The sequence below is a fragment of the Corvus hawaiiensis genome, chromosome 4, assembly GCF_020740725.1.
Source record: "Corvus hawaiiensis isolate bCorHaw1 chromosome 4, bCorHaw1.pri.cur, whole genome shotgun sequence".
NCBI classification, from domain to species: domain Eukaryota; kingdom Metazoa; phylum Chordata; class Aves; order Passeriformes; family Corvidae; genus Corvus; species Corvus hawaiiensis.
In genome coordinates this window covers 22,235,817-22,253,389 of record NC_063216.1, presented here as the reverse complement: position 1 = coordinate 22,253,389, position 17,573 = coordinate 22,235,817, and the positions used below count along the sequence as shown (strand labels likewise).

Sequence of the window (17,573 nt, the reverse complement as noted above, 5' to 3'; positions counted from 1 at the left end):
CAGAAGAGGCTGCTTTTGCTTTGACTGCTGCCGCATACCTGGAGAGGGAAAGCCTGACTGTTTTTGGCAGCCTTCTTCAGAGGAAGGCCAGCTGAACTGAAGACCTCTGAAGCAAGAGATTGTCATTTCCTGCTCAATTGCCATTTGAATGCCCTCAGCTCTAGATCAGCATGCAGGCACCCCTGACAGGAAGCTGTGACAGCACGACTTGATCTGGGCTTTCTAATTGAACTAATAGCTCTTAACTGCCTGCAGGGGCTAAAAATACCACTGGTGCTTTTCCAAAGTATCATGTTCCATTGCTCCTAGGTACTGGTATGCATTTAGCTTTGTTGCTTGTTTCTTCTTTGCTTCTGTTCTGCTGACATGTATTTTTACACTTTCAAGTCTTTATTCTTCTGATAGACAGAAGCATCCAGTATGTGCCCAGTGCAATTCCAGCCCACCTTTGGATGTGTTTGTGTTTGTTTTCCTAACTACATGAAAAGGTCAGGGCATATAGAAAGCCTACTGCTGGGTTTGACAGTGTGTAAGACTGAAAAATGACCTTTCCTTTGCAGTTGTATTCTCCTCAAATATGAAGTCACTAGGTGCCTCTTAATATACCACAGTCCCAAATATGAAATATGGTTCTCTCAACCTCTTCAAGGAAAAAACAAGACTAAAAAGGTCTCCTGTAGTATCTGCCTTGACAGCACTCTTTTCTCTGCTGATGCCTAGAGGTGGCCACCTAAAAACAGAGGCTAGACAAAAATAAGAGAATAAAAGTAGGTATTTATTTGAAGAGCCTTCAAAGGTACACCCTGGACAGTCAAAAGGCTACACCCAAGATGGATGCTGAGTCATGAGTTCTTCACACTTCAATAAGTTTGGTTCGTTTGCATATCAGGGTTAACTCTCCAATTATAGCCTCAGTTGATGATGTGATTGCCCCAAGTTTGCCCCCCCCCCCCCTCCCCCCCTTCTCTAGGCTTTAGTTTACACATTTTGGGACCTGCTGTCCTTGAAGAGCAAACCTAGAGAGGCTTGTTATGTCTAACCAGCATGAGAGAACAGTAGTTAATAGGCCACACGAAACTTCAGAGTTACCCACTAAGCAGTGCAGGATTTGAAAAATACAAAAGTTAAAACCTAAGGCATCACTGTCAGATACTTTAACATGGAAATTCCAGAAGCTGAATATCAAGTTCTGCTATTTTAGCTTAAAATTAAATCAAGATCCTTGTGTAGAAGATGTACCTGAAGTAAAAGGTTTCCCAACAGGTTATGAGAAGGACAGTAATCAATCAATGGCTGCAGTGTTCTCACTCAAACAGAGTCAACAACAGACCACCTGAGAGTCTCCTTTGCAGGAGTGCCCTCCAAACAAAATGTGGTAGATGCTTCTTTCCCCTATTGTTTTTGCTTGGTATTTAAAATCCCACACAGGAAAACACTGTAAAAAGTATTTCATATTTTGAAGGAATACAGATCATAATGAGTAATCCTTTTCCTTTTCGAGAAACTTTTACAGTCATATCTATTTTATTTTATTACAATAGTAAAAGGAAGGTAGCAGCCTTAAATGTGACACATTTCTCTCAAATTCCAAGCCCAGCTGAGGTCAGATGTTTGGTTGACCCAAGCCGGGATAGACCGGATTTCAACAGAACTATACTAGTTTGCTTCAGTCCCAGATTTGTGTTTTTGTGGGATTTAGATTTAATTGTTCTTCGTTGTTACAAAGAACAATTAAATCCATTTCATAAAATAGCTCTTCTGAAAACCTGTAAAAAAAAAACAAACAAAAAAACAAAACCAAACTTGCAAAATTAAGTAAGTTTGTAGTGTTGCTCCTTTCTGAAAGCACACTAACCCTGAAAGCACACTTGCTTTTCAGCTGACTTTCAAGAGTGATTTACAGCCTGGCATTTAGTTCCCACAAGAAGATACTAATGTGGAAGATAAAGACAGCACAAAGAAAGCCACATAATAGTATAGCAACTGCTCAGGCACTAAGCTCACCACCTACGATATGTAATTAAGAGTATGTAATAGTTACTCTTACTAAAACATAATCCAAGATTTATTTCTGATGTAGCCCTATGCTTACAGGCAAATCAAACATGAATCACAATATGATACAAATAACTAGCTCTTGTTTGTTGGTTTGCATTCTTACCATAAAATTTAACTTAATTTATAAAACCTCTGTCCCAAAGGAGATTCCTATAGTGTCACCAAGAACTAACTTACAGCTTCTGTAGGTGGAAAGTATTTTTTAAAGCTAACAAGGAAAATGAAAATAAAAAATCTCAATGACCCAAAGTTGAGGTCCTAGGGAGTCTTATAATTAAATCTTTAAGCTGGAACTCAAGGGAAGTTGCTTAAGAATTGTCTTTGCTACTTGCCTTTGCACTGAGAGTGGTTTAAAATGTGAAGAATAGGTAAGAAACCTGGGAATGCTTTGATCTGTTTGATGTAGCACAAACACAGTTTAGCACAACAAGGAGTAGAAGGTCTTCTGAGTAGGCTGGCTCTTAGTGTTATAGGGAATCAACGGCTTTTGGTAGTCCGTGAGAGGTATCGAGTAACCCGTTTTGGCTCAAGGGTTGAAGAATACACTCTCATGCTATTTTAAAATTTTTTCTTTCTGGATTTTGAGCTTTTTTTTAAGTGCAGTGTTTTAGATATGACTTGAGAAATACTCTATAAAAGGTTATTCTCAGTGTAATCAGAAGCTCATGTTCCTTCTGTATTTTTCTTTAAATAACCTTAAAGTGGAACTTGGCATGTGGGGCAAGATTGTTGGTTTTGGCTCATCCTTCTTGCTTCTTCATCTTGTTTAGGTAGTGTGAAGATATGGGAAATCATCTTCAAAAGGTGTGTTGTGAGTAGAAGCTGCCTTGCCCTCCCCTGTTGAATGCAGGGGTTGGGAAGCTGAGCAGAGGTTTTCAGGCTGACACCACTCTGCACAGAGGAGGCTGTCTGGAGAGGTGTGCCTGTGTAAAGGTCAGGGAAATACATTTTTGACAGCAGGTTTGTGTCTGCTTTCTTTGTGTCATGAAAAGGGTTTCTGTTCAAGGTCTTTAATTGTGCACGTTTTTTGTTTGTTTAGGAATATTTTGCCAAAACCAGTTTCAGCTTTGCTTTTGAGCTGAAGTTCCAATGCCAGAAAGCTGCTTACAAATTTTTAAGCCTTGCTGCTATAGGCATTACTTCAATATCTCAACTTTGCTTCTTTATGTACTTCTCAATTTTGAAACAGCAGGACTGTTAGAAATCTGAGCACAGAAGAAAGCACAGCTTCTTTTGAAAATGGTTGTGGAAGAAGTCCTTTGAGGAACGCCATCAGCTCAGAAATGAATTTTGCAGGAGGATGCTTTGTAGATCTTTGTGATTGCTCAGGTCACACAGTGAAGAGTTTTAAATATTTCTCATTTCTCCTTTGTGGACAAATTTTATAGATTGATGAAGAGGAAAATCAACATGACTAGGATCTAGATACCTCTATCTGTGCTGATTTTAACTTAGATAATTTTATACTGAGTTCTCAACAATGTGGATTTTTCTGTACATTAAGTGAAAGAATTTATTCTTGAAAAGCAGGACAGGTGGCTAACCAAGCCACTACTATTATACAAGATCTGCAGCCATATAATATTTAAGTAGTCAGGCTAGTCTACTCTGAATTGTTCCCTCAGGAAAGTTTGATTTGCTTCATCCAAGCAATCCAAAGCATGTAAGTTCTTCAGAATCATTATTTCTTTAAAAAACCCTGCAACTTTATTCTGGCAACACAAATTTAGTCTGAGTACAAATTGCCCTTTGCTTCATTAGAGATCCATGGAAGATTCTTCTGAGAAGGCATGGTATATTTTTATCTGCTGGGAATTTGCTTGTGTTGATGATGATCCTGTACCTGCAAGGTGTCTCTGAGCTTGTGCAATCAGACAGGCTACTGGCTGTTGTAAGAGTCATGCAATATTGGTCTAATCTGTCTCTGCTCTTCATGAAAAATGGATTTTATATGTTTTTAGTAGGCTTTTTTAAAAAAAAAAATCATGTGTAAGGGTTTTTTTGATGCTCTTCACAAAAAGGATAATTCAGTCATTATTTACTTATTATCTGTGTTCTCTCTTTTTGTTCTGCATTGTCCTATTTTCTGTGGGTTCTGTAAACATGCCATGTTTGTGTCTGTATGTGTTCATTGTTTGATGAGTGGTATCAGTGCATATATACAGATACATGTATATATCTTCCTGCTTTCAGGGCCATGTCCTGCATCTGATATGCTCATATAGCTCAGCTTGATGAGCATTGCATATTTATGCCATTTCAAGCATGGTGTGTTGTCCTTGTGGAGGCCGTTTTGAATTTGAAGAACTGTGTCCTTGCCAAGGACATTGGTTGGCTGTAACTGATGAAGAAGTCAGCTGGCTAAATGTACTTTTACCTCTTGGTGCCACTGTGAACAGGACCTTTTCACTCTGTGCTTTTCCTCTCTTGCATTTAGCTTTACAGTTGCCACTGATGAGACCAAACCCATACATTTCATGCTGATCAATGTAATTTAGCTACTTCAATATGCTTTAGCTATTGTGGCATGAATTCACTGCAGTTCTACAAGTTTAATTTATTTTTTATTTATGTTTTTTGACTATATAAAGAAAAAATCCTGAAATAAAATCTGTTTTTAATAGAAGCCCTAATTTGATTGATAAAACATAAAAAAAAAAAAAAAAGATTGCAGTGAAATCCATGCCTTACTGCTGTATATTTTCATTAAAAGGTTATTGACATTTTTTTCTCTGTATCTAAGCTATGACATCATTGCTGGATGGAATGGTTTACATTAGCATCATTTGTTGAAGTTCTCCAGTAAAGTCTTATTTAGACTTATTTTTCTAGCTAAACAGGTATACAGGTGACACATCAAGTCTTTAAGGCATATTACCAGATATTTGTTGCTTTCTATGAAAATTTTTGGGCTTTGGAATCCAGTCCTATCAATTAACTAAAACAGAGATTGAAATATCTTTACAATGTTGGTAACAAAAGCCATCCCTCTCTATCTTCTTTTATGACAAGGTTTAATGTGGTTTCATGACTTGCTGATTTTTTGCCCTCAAATACACAGGAGTATTCAATATTGTGCTTTTTGCCTCATAAAATAGGCAAAATGGAACTGAGTCTCTGTTTAAATTAGACATGCTGATATTTTAGCTCTCTAATTGAGCAGTTCCTTGGGTTGTTGTGGTGTGTGGAGTAAGCTCACAGCAATTCTTTAAAGAAGACTAGTGTCCTTAGTTGTAAGTATCTCCCTGTCTGCATTTTTTAGGGGCCTAGAACCTCATAATTGTAACTTATGTTGTTTCTTCCAAAGCCTACTAAAGTTACTCTTCCCACTGACTTCAAGTTTTGGGTCAGGCCCTTCTTTATCCATATAATAGTGCAAGTATTTTTGCTCTGGATGATTTTGTGACCTGAAATGTATCCTTGTTATGTTTCCATGGTAAACAACAAGATCCAAGTGTGATGTTTTCTGTAATTTTAAGACCTTTCTTTTCCTCTTTTGAAATGTTTAAAATGTGTGTCTTTTAGTGAGTGTTTCATGAATCATCAGACCTTTCTAAATGTGCTTTTTATGAAATGTATATAAAAGAAAGGAACTGAAGATAAATTTTTCAGCTTATGCCATTTCCATTTCTGTTGTACTAACCCATTATTTAGCTTCTCAGTAGATTTAATGAGGAATTATTTAAAGCATTCACAGAAACCATTCGAGAAATAATATAAACATGTTGTGATATAGAAAGTGCGAAAAAGGCTACAGAGCTGACAAGAAACCTCTTAATGTTCTGAGCCTGTAACTGAAGAAAAATACATTTCACTAATTTTGTTAATGACAAGATATTATTTCTGTTTTAAAAGCTATTCTTAATGTGAACTACAGGAAAAGGCAAGGCTGGGATATAGCTTTATCACACTACTTGGAGCTAGCAGGCACATCACCACTGAAACACATGGACTGATGGGGGAACAGCTCTCTAGATTTGGGATAACTCATGTCTAAAAAGAAAATACAAGTGAAGTCATGCAGAAGAAGGAAATTAAGGGTAAAAGCACTCCATGTAGTGTAGCTGTTGTATAGTGTAGCTGTTGTATAGATGAAAGAACTCACTAGGACATACCCAAGAAACCTGACATGCTTTGGAAAGCCTCTGAATCAGTGACCTACTAAACCATGGCTGTCTGTGCTGTGTGCCAGGCAGTGCATGAAGTTGTTAGTGATGCTCCATGAGTGCGTTTGTGGAAATCACCAAGATAGATAGCATTTCCCTAAATGCCATAAGAAAATAGCAGTTAAACTCCGTACCTGCTCTTACTCTTGAGAAGCATTTAGCAGCAAGCCCTCTGTTAGGTTAACTCTGACTGACCTTGTCCTAAAGTGCTCAGAGGAGGAGCAGAAGGAGGGCCTGTGTCAGGAGCTTGTGATTATTGTAGTAACAGTGGGACATTCCTGGGCCTGCTTTGCAAGAGAAAAGAGCATGGGCATGGGGAGCTAGCAGCTGATGAGGATTTTAGATGCATCCTACAGCTGGCCTACTGCATTTTAGGGCAATATATGGGTACTGGTACTTAATGGGAGGTCAGCAGCATGCTCACATCTCTTACTCTTCAAACAGTTTTTAAGAAGACTAAGAAATAAGTAGGGGAAGAATTAATTGTTGTTGTAACTTCTCCAATCAAAAGTAATCTAAGCTATTAAGGTTCTTGAATAGCAAGCTTAAAATGTGAGTTACCTGTGTACTTGCACTCTCAACACAGGAATTTCATAGTAGATTACCTTGACCATGTAGAAAGCTGAAAATGATAGTTGGTTGACACATTTCTCTATCTCCTATCAATGATCCACTGTTCAGTGGATAGAACAGAGGTAAAATTCAGACAGTGGGAAATCCCAGCTAATGTGGCTGCTGGAAAATGTGCAGGAGCTAAATTGCACTGCGTGCTGCTGTGCCAGGATGGGGCTGGCAGTCACGGAGTGGTAGAATGTATCAGCACAAGGGCCAGTCCTCCTACACTGCTCCTTCTGCTCACAGGCCAGGACAATCTGAATCAATCCTGCTCTGAGCAAGCTGGGGTTAATTAGGCCAGCCAGGATCCACATGGAACCCCAGTGGCTGCTCCACCATAGCCCTCTCATTCCAGGGCAGCTTGCAGAAACATGGAGCTGTGTCCAGTTTTCAGTTGAGAGACTGATCTGCTGGGCTGTGTGTGTAGGGCAGAGGTAACTGTGTTATTTACAGACTCAAACTGACCCTGGAAGCAGGAGAAGGGAGAGACTCTTCTAATCTTTGACCTGTACCATTGTTTGTGGCTCTTTCCGAAGGTAAGTCACAGCTGTCCTCTCACCAGCTGTTCTTTGTGATAACTGTTACCTCTTAAAGTTCCTCTTGGCCTTGAGGAAGGTCAAAATTTTCTTGGCATTTGTTAGAAAAATGAAGATAAATTATAAGTAAACCAGCTGTCAGCTGTATAAACTTATGTCCTCATCACCCCTGTATATAAACAGTTTGGGGACTTTTCTCATCTTGTCAGATTGCAGCTTGAAAGCATCTCTATAAATCTCAGCAAGGAGGGCAAGCATCTTAGCACCCTCTGCCCCATTCTCCTTGACATCTCACATTTGTCTTTTGGTTTGGAAATTTTCCTTGTTCTTCACCTTTGAGCAGAGAGGATTGATTTATTATCTTTATAGGTCTTGCTCTGTGATATAACACGTTTTTACATCTGGACAACCAGGAGGCTACTGATCTGTTCTTTGCCCAATACTTTCAAGTCATGCTATTAACCATTCATTCTTTCCCATTAAATTGACATTTCAGGGATGAAAACAATTCATTACCATATTAATGGAGACAGCTTCTCTTTTCAAGTAAATTGTCAATAACAGCTTCATAGACACGTTACCAAATTCCTCAGACTTGGTGGAACAAGTTCCATTGACATTGGGTAGCGTAACACAAAGTCAGATAGCCTGAAAAGTTTTAACTAGCAAAGAAGGAGTGTCTGTTGGCCTGAAGTGATCAGTGAGATGCCAGGGAAGCTTTGTTTTAACAGGCTGAAAAAGCCTCAGTCATATTATTTTATTATTTATCTGGTCATAAACATTTACTGACAGCTTTTCATCTATCAAGAACAGATTTTTCCCAATGTTTGCATATCAGAAATGACAAATCTGTAACAGTACCTGTGGATCAGTTTGCTGTTTGACTCTCAATTTTACCCTTTCAGATAAAGGGGGAAAATTTTTTTTTCATTGATTAACTGAACTAAATGCAGTTAAAAGTATGTTATGCTTATCTTGGGATTCTGAGTAGTCTCGGTATTTGAGAGCGCTGTGTGGAGATTAGGAATTTACTGAGAGTCAAAATGTGCTGCAATGTTCATTGCAGTGTGCTGGGTCCTGAGCAGGTGGGACTGGAAATTCTTGCATGTAGGTTTTTCAGTGAGGACATTGCTGATGTCAACAGAAGGCAAGCCCATCTCAGACACAAATAACCCAGTAAAGCAGACCTGTGTTGATTAGTCACTCAGTTCATGGACTGGAGGGCAGAGCACATCTTGTGACACAAGGGAAACGTGTTGTTTTTGTGGCTGAGCCAAAGGGAAGCATAGGAAAATACTCTTTTTTTTGGTGATATTTGCTCCCAGCAGATAATTTACAGCAGCACATTCAGTGCTCATGTGAGCAGATGTAGTTTCTCTGAGCCTGGGTATTTTTTTAATGCTCTTACATCAGGAGCTGATTAGCTTGATTAGGACTAGGCCTTAGGTTCCAAAGGAAAATCAGCAGTGGCTAATCTGTGAGAGAGAAAATCTCTGAGCCCTTTACATCATCATTGTGCAAGTGGCTAAAATGTCAGGAACTGAAAAATTGAAACAAAACTAACATATAGCAAGAATCAAGCCTCAATTCCAATGGAGCCAGTGGTAAGTGCTGTTGGATATTGTCACAAGGCTCTGCAGGCACAACTCCTGCTGAATTCAGTGAAAACTGGCATGTGAATTTCTGTGTCCAGTAGCTCCTCTTTGCCATCTGTGGTTGAAATGATCACTAAAATTCCTTTCTTTGTTATAGGTTCATAGAATTGTAAAAGGACTTGAGATCAGCCAGCTCATCCCCTGCCCCAAAGTGATTTATTTCCTCACAGCAAGTGAAGATGATGGAGAAATAAGATAGTCTGTATTTAATAACTTTATTCATGATTTCCTTGGTGGTAGTCTTAGAAGACACACCAGAAAGTGTAATCTGTGTCTGTACCCCAAGTACCTTCTTCATAAATGACAGAATGTCCTTTCACTCTGTAGCTTGACTGACAGGCCCTCAGATTTGGAAAATACAGGTAACAGGCTTCTTCCAATGTGATTTTAAAATATATTTTTACTTTTTTTAGTAAAAGAGAGCATGTCTTTCTTACCTCGTCTTCATGGCATGTGACATCGACTACAGAATTAGTAAAGACTTTTTTGAGACTTTTAACCTTCAGCAGAGTATTTCAGAAAGAAACTAACATTGACTTGATACAGGCAGGAGTGCCTTACTAGAAAGAAGTCATTTTATAATTGTCATGATGTTAGAGAAGGGTGTTACAAATCTTCCAAAATACTTAAAAGGATTAAATATAGAAGGAATAAAGTTAGCTCTCGCACAGCTACTTGGACATAAGTAGATAAGAAGGTCCTTTGAATTTGAAATGTGTCTATGTAAGCCATATGCATTCTGCTTAGCTCTTTCCTAGCATAATCCTCAGAAACTTCACTCCTGGAGGATGTAGGAGGACGATTCAGTCATCTTAAGACATGTGGATCACTAGATCTGCTCCTGATGCAAACGTGAGCCGCATTGCATGAGCTTTGCTGACACCAGCTAGAATTGTGTTTCACACAAAGTCAAGGGAGTGTGCTCACACTGAAATAGTTATTACCCAGCTTGCATAATCCTCCCAGAATCTGGCTCACTGTTCGTGCACTCTGCCAAATGTAGCAGATCAAGATGCATCATAAAATATTTGCACGGTGTTTGAGATATTAGAATAGGATCATAAATTGGGCATTTGTGTTGTTCTGGAAAAGCCTGTCAGAACAATTTCTTCTGTATTAATGAAACCTGTCTGCACCTTTTCATCACACAGCATTCTGTTCTGTATTTCTTTCCTCACTGACTACCTTGTATAACCTGTGGGGCATGACTTTGCTTTGGACTTCTGCAAGCTATTTTGTTTAGAATAAAGCATTACTTAAAAAAATTTTTTTTGCTATCATTTTCTGCCTGAAGTTATCCTGATCTGTCTGTTCCTCAGACACCTCTTATTTTAGTTGAACTTTGTCCTGAAATGACAGACCCTTCTATTCATGACTCAAATACGTTGCCAATTCTTGTACTGCTCTGCTAGAAGATGCACTGAGGGCTATAGTGACAGTCCTGGTAAATGAGAGTGGCAGAGTATCCTTTCTTACTCCATTTCTGCTTCTGGACACAATGGTGCCAGCACAAACTGTGCACGTATTTTTCTAACCTGTGTACTAGAAAATAGGTCCAAACCCTTCTCCTCTTTGCTGAAGCAGGAAGAAACCAGTGATTTGGGTGTACTTGCTTCTTACCCACTGGAGGTCAGCACAGATCTTCACAGGAACTAGGGAGAGGCCCTGTGGGCTGGTATGCAAGGGAAGTGTTGTAATAGTGGATGTGATGCTCAGTGTTGCTATGAAGGTGTGTTGCTCTGCAGTACCTGATGTCATTTCAACACTCTTGACAGCGAATTACTTGCATGTTCTTCCATTGATTGAGACAAATAATAGAAGGGGGTTTTGAGAAACGTCTGCATTGTAAAGAAAAAGTATTACTGGTGTTGAGCTTTAAGTAGCAACCAGTTGAAGAAAAAACAAAAAAGAAATTCTTTCCAAGTACGTGAAGTTCCCTTGTCTCATTTTTAAGGTTTAGGGGAAAATAACCCCATTCCACCAAAGAGGCTGAGAATCAGATTGAAGCAGTCAGGAAGGTCTGCAGGTCTTACTGGAGACAAAAGGTAATCTCCAGTAGTTTTTCATAAGATCAGAATTTCACCCATAGATTCTAATGTTTGAAAAGATCCTGATGACTCTGTTGTGTGACAGTCTGAATCACACAGACAGTGGAGTGAAAAGGCCAGAATGCCGCAGGGAAAACGCGCAAATCTGGAGATCTGGAAATCTCAGTAGACACTAGTGACTTAGAAAGCAGGGTTGTCTTGTTCCACTACTTTCATGAAGCCCCACAAGTATTATCCAGTTTAAAGCTGTCTTCATATTTTGAATGTCACAGGAAAACATAAAAATGAAGGATTATTTGGCTTTACTGTTATTTAATAAATTAAGAACCATAATACAGCTTTGCAAGTGATTAATGTGGAAACTCCTTTGGCAGGGAATTGATAAAATAATCTAGACAGAACAGTGAAACTGACTGTATCAAGTTTTCCCTTTTTCCTACAAAAACCCCAATCTCACAAGCACTGTTCAGAAACTATAAAGACTTTCTTATGAGCTTTTTCTTGTATGTTGTAATGAGATGACATAATTGTTTTTATATGGATATAAGTTCCTTGGATAAACTTTGAGTAGCTTTATTGGCCCTTTTCATATTAGATGTGAGCAAAACAACTTCATGTTGAGCAGAAGAATGAGAAGTATAAGGTTTTAACCCAGGTCCTGAATACAGCCCATTATTGTTGTCTGTTTAAACAAAAGTTTGCCAGTGCTAAGGGAAAACAAACAAAAACGTTTCCAGTGCTTCTTCTGAAAAGGCGAAAAAGGCAACAGCCAATGTCACTGCAATCAGAAAAAAGGTGTTTCTGTCAGATAAGGCACCAAGAGCACATTCCTCACTAAATCTCTCCCTGAGATGCATAGCCTGTGTACTGCCATTACTAACCCCTTGCTCTGTAGTCTCTCTGTATATATGTCTAATTTATCAGTTTCTTGTAGATTGTCAGCAGCCTGCTGCCTCCATACCGCCACACGGCTCACAACTAGCCAGGGGGCCAGATTGCCAGACTGTCAGGTAAACTCTGCTAACTCTCTTCTCTTTGCACATAGCTGCATGCACGCCTGCCACCCCCCTCCTCTTCCTCACACAGAAGCTCTTCACTTTTTCTATAACAGCAAACTTTTAACAGCTTGAGGTACAGTGGTAATTTTTGCAGTGACAGTACAAACATGAGTCACAGCATTCGTGCGCTTGTTTCCCTGTAAAAATATGGAAAAAATGCAAAGCTGGATCTTGCAGCCCTCATTAGATATTTTTATGCAGTTTCTAAATGATGCCAAAATAGTAATGATTTTAGTTTGTTGCTAGAAAGATTTACTTAAATGGGGGACTTTTAATTTCAGGGGTAGGTGTAGGCTTGCCTTTTGTAAGGTGGCATTTTAAAGACATTTTTGAGATTTTAGCGGACACTTTCAAGTTCTCCCTGATTGGAAACTCAGACCCAACACAATCAGTTTTTAATCTTGTTTTTAAAAGTAAACTCCTGGTGTCCTTGCTCACAGGTGGAACAAAGGCCAAGTCATGCTTCTGGGATGGCTGAGTTAATCAAGGCACAACCTCAAACCTAAGCAAAGCAAAATGACATTACAATAATTTTCTTTATCTGTTCATGGTACATTCTGTGCAGATATTTATTTATGTCTGTGCTCTCATTTGAAATAGGTTACATTTTTAGGCCTTTGCTTGAACTGTAGTGACCAAGTTAGTGCCTCTCTTTTATTGCCTACAAAATGGAAGTATTATTATCTTCTTTACTATGTAAGAGTAATATGAAAATTTTACTGAGAAGTTGGTGTAAACTCATTATAACTGAAAAGTGTCATTTGCTGATTTGCAGTTTAGATTTTTACAGCTCACTGAAAAAAAATTGCAAGTTACATTTAAAATCCTTAAAATGCCAGTAAAGTGATGCTGCTGTATTTTAGATGTTACAGCAATTTGAGATTATCATTAAGTGCTTTGGATACATGGAAGCCTAATGTCAACGAGTCTTACTTTAACCCCTTATAATTTACTGCCACAAACTAAAGTCTATTCTGTTCCTTCCAGAGCGACTCTCTTAGTGGAGAATATGCTCTACTACCATCCCTTTCTAAATTCTAACAAACAATTGCTTCTGTAATTTTAAAACTTCTTCTCAGAATGGAAAACCTACCTGATTTGCTACTGGTGTACGTTTATTTATCTGCAAGCATTACCTTCTTCTAATAATTAAAAATATGGTTAATATTTTAAAAACTTCAGGTCAGTCATCCTACAAACAACACACACCTTACACACTAAGGTGAAGAATTGACTTTCAGATAGCTGTTGTTTTTACCACTAAATTGATACTTGTCTGGTGAAGTCAAAACAACACTGTTTTTGATATATTCACACTGCTGCCTTGCTTGCCTCAGCCACATTACCTGCCCAGCTTTGTAAAGCAGTGAAGTGGAACAATAGATTTAAACCAAATCAGCACAATCGCACAAGTTGTTGAGTTCTTTAAATAAGGTAATTGGAATCTGGACTAAAATTTGAGGGCATTTAAGGAACCAGTTGGACTTACTGAGGTTTGGATTTTCTAAATGCAGCAGAGAAGGAAAACAGGAGCTTGTCCCACCCTTCCTTGTCCTCTGACTGTCCCTATTGGGATGGCACATATGATTTACACCACAGGGTGATGCCAAATGAGGCTAATGAAAGCTCTGCCCAGCCCTGAAGTCACCCATTTTAGGAGAGAGCTGGGCTTATTTTTTAAAGTCTCCAACGCAATTCTTGCAGTAATGTGACCTCTCAGTGGCATTTCACTCAGGACTAAACAAGAGCTTGTTAAGGCTTGTGGTTCACACAGATGTTTTCCACATCCTGCGATGTCTAATCGTGCTCAAACCAGTTAATATGCCTGACCATAAGGCAGGTAGAGTCACAGATTTCCCTCATTCATTATCTATACTATGGTTTTTAAGTGGGACTTGTATAACTCTGGCCTTTTTGTAATTGTGGTTCCAGTGCATAGGCTTTGGTAAATCTCACTAGATAAGCTACACAGTTTCAAGCCAAATGAGACTCCAGGGCAGATCTAGTCAATTTGTTTTAGCTGTACATTGGTCTTTTTGCTTGAATCTGCATGTTTCAACTGAAACTTGGTTGGAGAACTTGCCTTAAGGGATCTTTTTAAGTAAACTGATGCAACAATGCGTGAAAATCTTGCTCTGCCTTCTACTCATCACCTCAGGTTCTAGGTCCAGGGATATGGGGCAAGCAACCAAATCCAGGCCTGCCCGGAAAATTACTGGGTGCTGTTCCCCCTTCCCAGCACCTGTAGCTCTACCTGTCTAATACCTGGACAAGACTAAAATATTGCCATTATCCAATATTTAAAAGAGTGTGTCTGTCTTTGGATTGTATTCAGGTTTCTGTTGAATACAGTGAAAACCTTACTTTCATTATCAGAGGCCAAAACTCTAGACCCAAATTATCTATTAATAAAAAAACAAACCACAACTCCCCAATGCCTCAAAATAAATTAATATTGCCTTTTAATATGAAATAATGCTTTTATTTATATAAAGTAGGAAATAAATTTAAAATAAGGTAAAATATGCAACCTAATGCATGCAAAACTTTTGCAATCTGAAGATATCATCGGTCTGTTAATATTTTCCTTTGCTGATTTGTTAGTTACAATCAATGCCACACAATGTTGCATGTAAATGACATTTTTAAGACAGAACAGAGTGCTTACAAACACTGAAGGGCTTTGCACACTATTTTCCAGGAAATTTTAGAAATACATGATTAGCATTTTGAGTGCTAGGGAAAAAAATAAAAGAGCTGCATGAAGCCAGACAATAATACTAACACAAAAAATTGCACAGGCTTTATTCATCAATTGAATGAATTCATCCCCAAATGATACAGGCATTTAAAGAGATGTTTACAAAAATGTCTGTGAAAACCAAATGTGTTAAAAAGTACACATATCCCATGGGGTGATTGTGACAATGTTCTTCCTTTTTCTCTGTTTATAGTCAAAAACTCAGGTCCTTCCATGTCTCTCTCTTGCTTTGTGTTATTAATCTCCCCTGCCATCCTCTGCTGTCTGTGACTGTCAGTGTGTCTGATAGCTCAGCTCCAGGACCTGCTGCCACCAGCACCTCTACTGCTATAAAAAGCACATTGAATGCCGTGTGTCACTGCTGATTCTGATGTATTTTTAGTTTATGTATTGCTACAGTAATCTGCATTAATGAACTGGATGAATTGTGTTTCTGAGGAGAGGAAGGTAAAACAGCAGAGTTTTAGAAAAAAATTTAAATCTATTGGAGCTGCAGGTGATGTGGTTATATATGTTGCTATAAAGGTGCCTGATAGCCTTGCAATTTTATTTTCCTCTTCCTAATGCCCCTAATAGTTATTATTTGTTGAAAAGGAAACAATAAAACAAATTTTTCTTTTTCTTCTGTGCACAGAAGTGTGCTTGTATTTCAAAGTAAGAAGCAATGCAGAATTACCAGGAAGAGAAAATTAATATAATTCTAATCTGAGCATAGCCTGGGATAATTTGTATTAGTTTTTACTGTCATGGCTGTCTTTGTGCTGAAGGTCATGCCATAATGTTATTATAATTGTTTCTATTTGTGTAGAGGAGAATCTTATGTGTCTCAAAGAGGTTCTTGCAGGCCACTGCTGTACGTAACTCATTGTAACTACAGCCATCTCCTCACCAGCTCTCTCCCTCAGAGTATGAGCATCTTTTGTTGCTTATTTTTAAAGTTAGGAAGGAAGCCCCAAAAGACAAACACATCTCTGCTAACAAGCAAGGAATGTGTGTGTTGAGTTTCTCTTCCTCTCTGGCAATTATAGGAGTCCCATTTAAAAAGAAACAAGGCAGCAAGGGAGAAGAGTAAGCCAGTCTTTGTAGGGTCATGTAATTACCTCCTTGTTTATCTTCCCCAAATGTGATGTTAAGATTCTAATTCAGTTTTCTGTCTCTGAAGGAATTAAGGCTAGGGCTTCTCCTAAGCCTGTCTTGAAAACTTAGGAGGTGCTGTAGCCAGGAGCTGATGAGTGGATAAGTTTGAGAGTAAATACAGACCTTTTGGGTCAATCTGCAGTCCCTCCTGTTCATTGGTGTGGAGCAGGCAAAGATCTCAATAAGATCTCTCTGTGGATGCTGTATCTGCATCTGCATGTGGCAGAATATGGCAGAGGGAAAGGATAGATATGGCCATGGAAAGAATTACTTAGAGAAGGAAGGTTTGATGTGTTGTCAGGGTGTTTGATTAAACAAGTCCAGCTACTAAAGCTTCAAGAAAATATTTTAGACTAAATATTTATGCCTAAGTGCTTAGGTTTAGACTAAATCAATATATAAACTGAGGTGTCATAGTCCATAACACTACACACTTTGAGACTGAGCTATTAAACAGCTGAGCACAAAACAAAACTTGTGAGGTCCTGAGCTTCTATAGCCCCCTTCACCACCCATTTTTCAATCAAGAAACTCATCTTCAGGAGCATTAATAGGAAACAGAATCTAACTTAAGACATGCAATTCTATGATCTTCAAATAAGCCCAGAGCTGCTCCTGCTGAATACTCGTGTATTTGTGGTCAAAGCCTCCCAGATTTCTCTGATTTGGAAATGTGGACATTGCCATCAAGTTACTTAATGGTGGTGGTGCACACTCCTTTCTTTCTTCAGTCAAACACAACGTCATCCCTTTGTTTCCTTAAGTAAATGCTATATGTGGAGACTAAAGACATTTTCAGTACCACTGGCATTTCCAGTAGCAGTTTTCCAAATACCTCTGGCATTTCAAATTGATTCATTTCTGGCAACAGGCTAATTGCATTCCTTCAGCCAGTACTCCAATAGTCTGTGCTGCAGAGATAATATGTAAAAGCACGGTTTCTAAAGAAGGAAAAGAGAAAAGGCAAATTCTCTTGAAGACAGAGACATAAATGATGGTGCTTTATCATATATCACTCTGTTGAGCTTGGAATAACTTCAACGCTGTAGAACATTTGAAGCATTAGGAAAAAAACCTCTTCCCAGACTCATTAAAGAACTGGGATTTGTGGTATTTTTTTCCTTTTTTTTTTTCTCCTCTCTTTATAAACAACATTTTCTTGCATTTTGTTTTGGTATCGTTTTTCTACGGCTCTGCACCAAGAAGTGGGGTGTGTTTGTGTTAGTTACCCCTTTTCTTTGCTTCTACTCCAGCCCCTGGAAGCTGGTTCAGACCTCTCTGTGTTATATGCCAGTGAATGCTATAAATGCACTTTAGAGTCTTTACAGGTGAATGCTGTTATCAGACATATTGTACATGAAAAACGGTCAAATGACAGAAGTATATGAGGGAATGAAGAGAATTCAAACAGCACAAACCCCAAAAGAAAACGAAACATTAGAAATCCCTACACTTTGGGAGTGTAAATTATAAAATATGTAGTGGTTAAGGGGCCTGATGAAGAAAACTACACTGTATTTGTACAAAAGGACTAGTAAA

At 38.6% G+C, this 17,573-nt stretch overlaps 1 protein-coding gene across 6 annotated transcripts in view; it reads left to right on the top strand.

Annotated features, from left to right (window-relative positions):
• Positions 1-17,573, top strand: part of BICD1 (BICD cargo adaptor 1) — a 172,061-nt gene that overhangs the window by 148,295 nt on the left and 6,193 nt on the right. For 2 of the 6 annotated variants that reach the window (XM_048300255.1, XM_048300258.1), the window contains one exon: positions 12,013-12,088. The exons of 2 other annotated variants lie outside the window; for them this stretch is intronic. In XM_048300255.1, the coding sequence (XP_048156212.1) occupies positions 12,013-12,088 (76 nt within the window). Of the gene's footprint in view, positions 1-12,002; positions 12,089-17,573 lie in introns of all 6 variants that reach the window. 2 more of the 6 variants (XM_048300256.1, XM_048300257.1) reach the window with 1 other exon arrangement.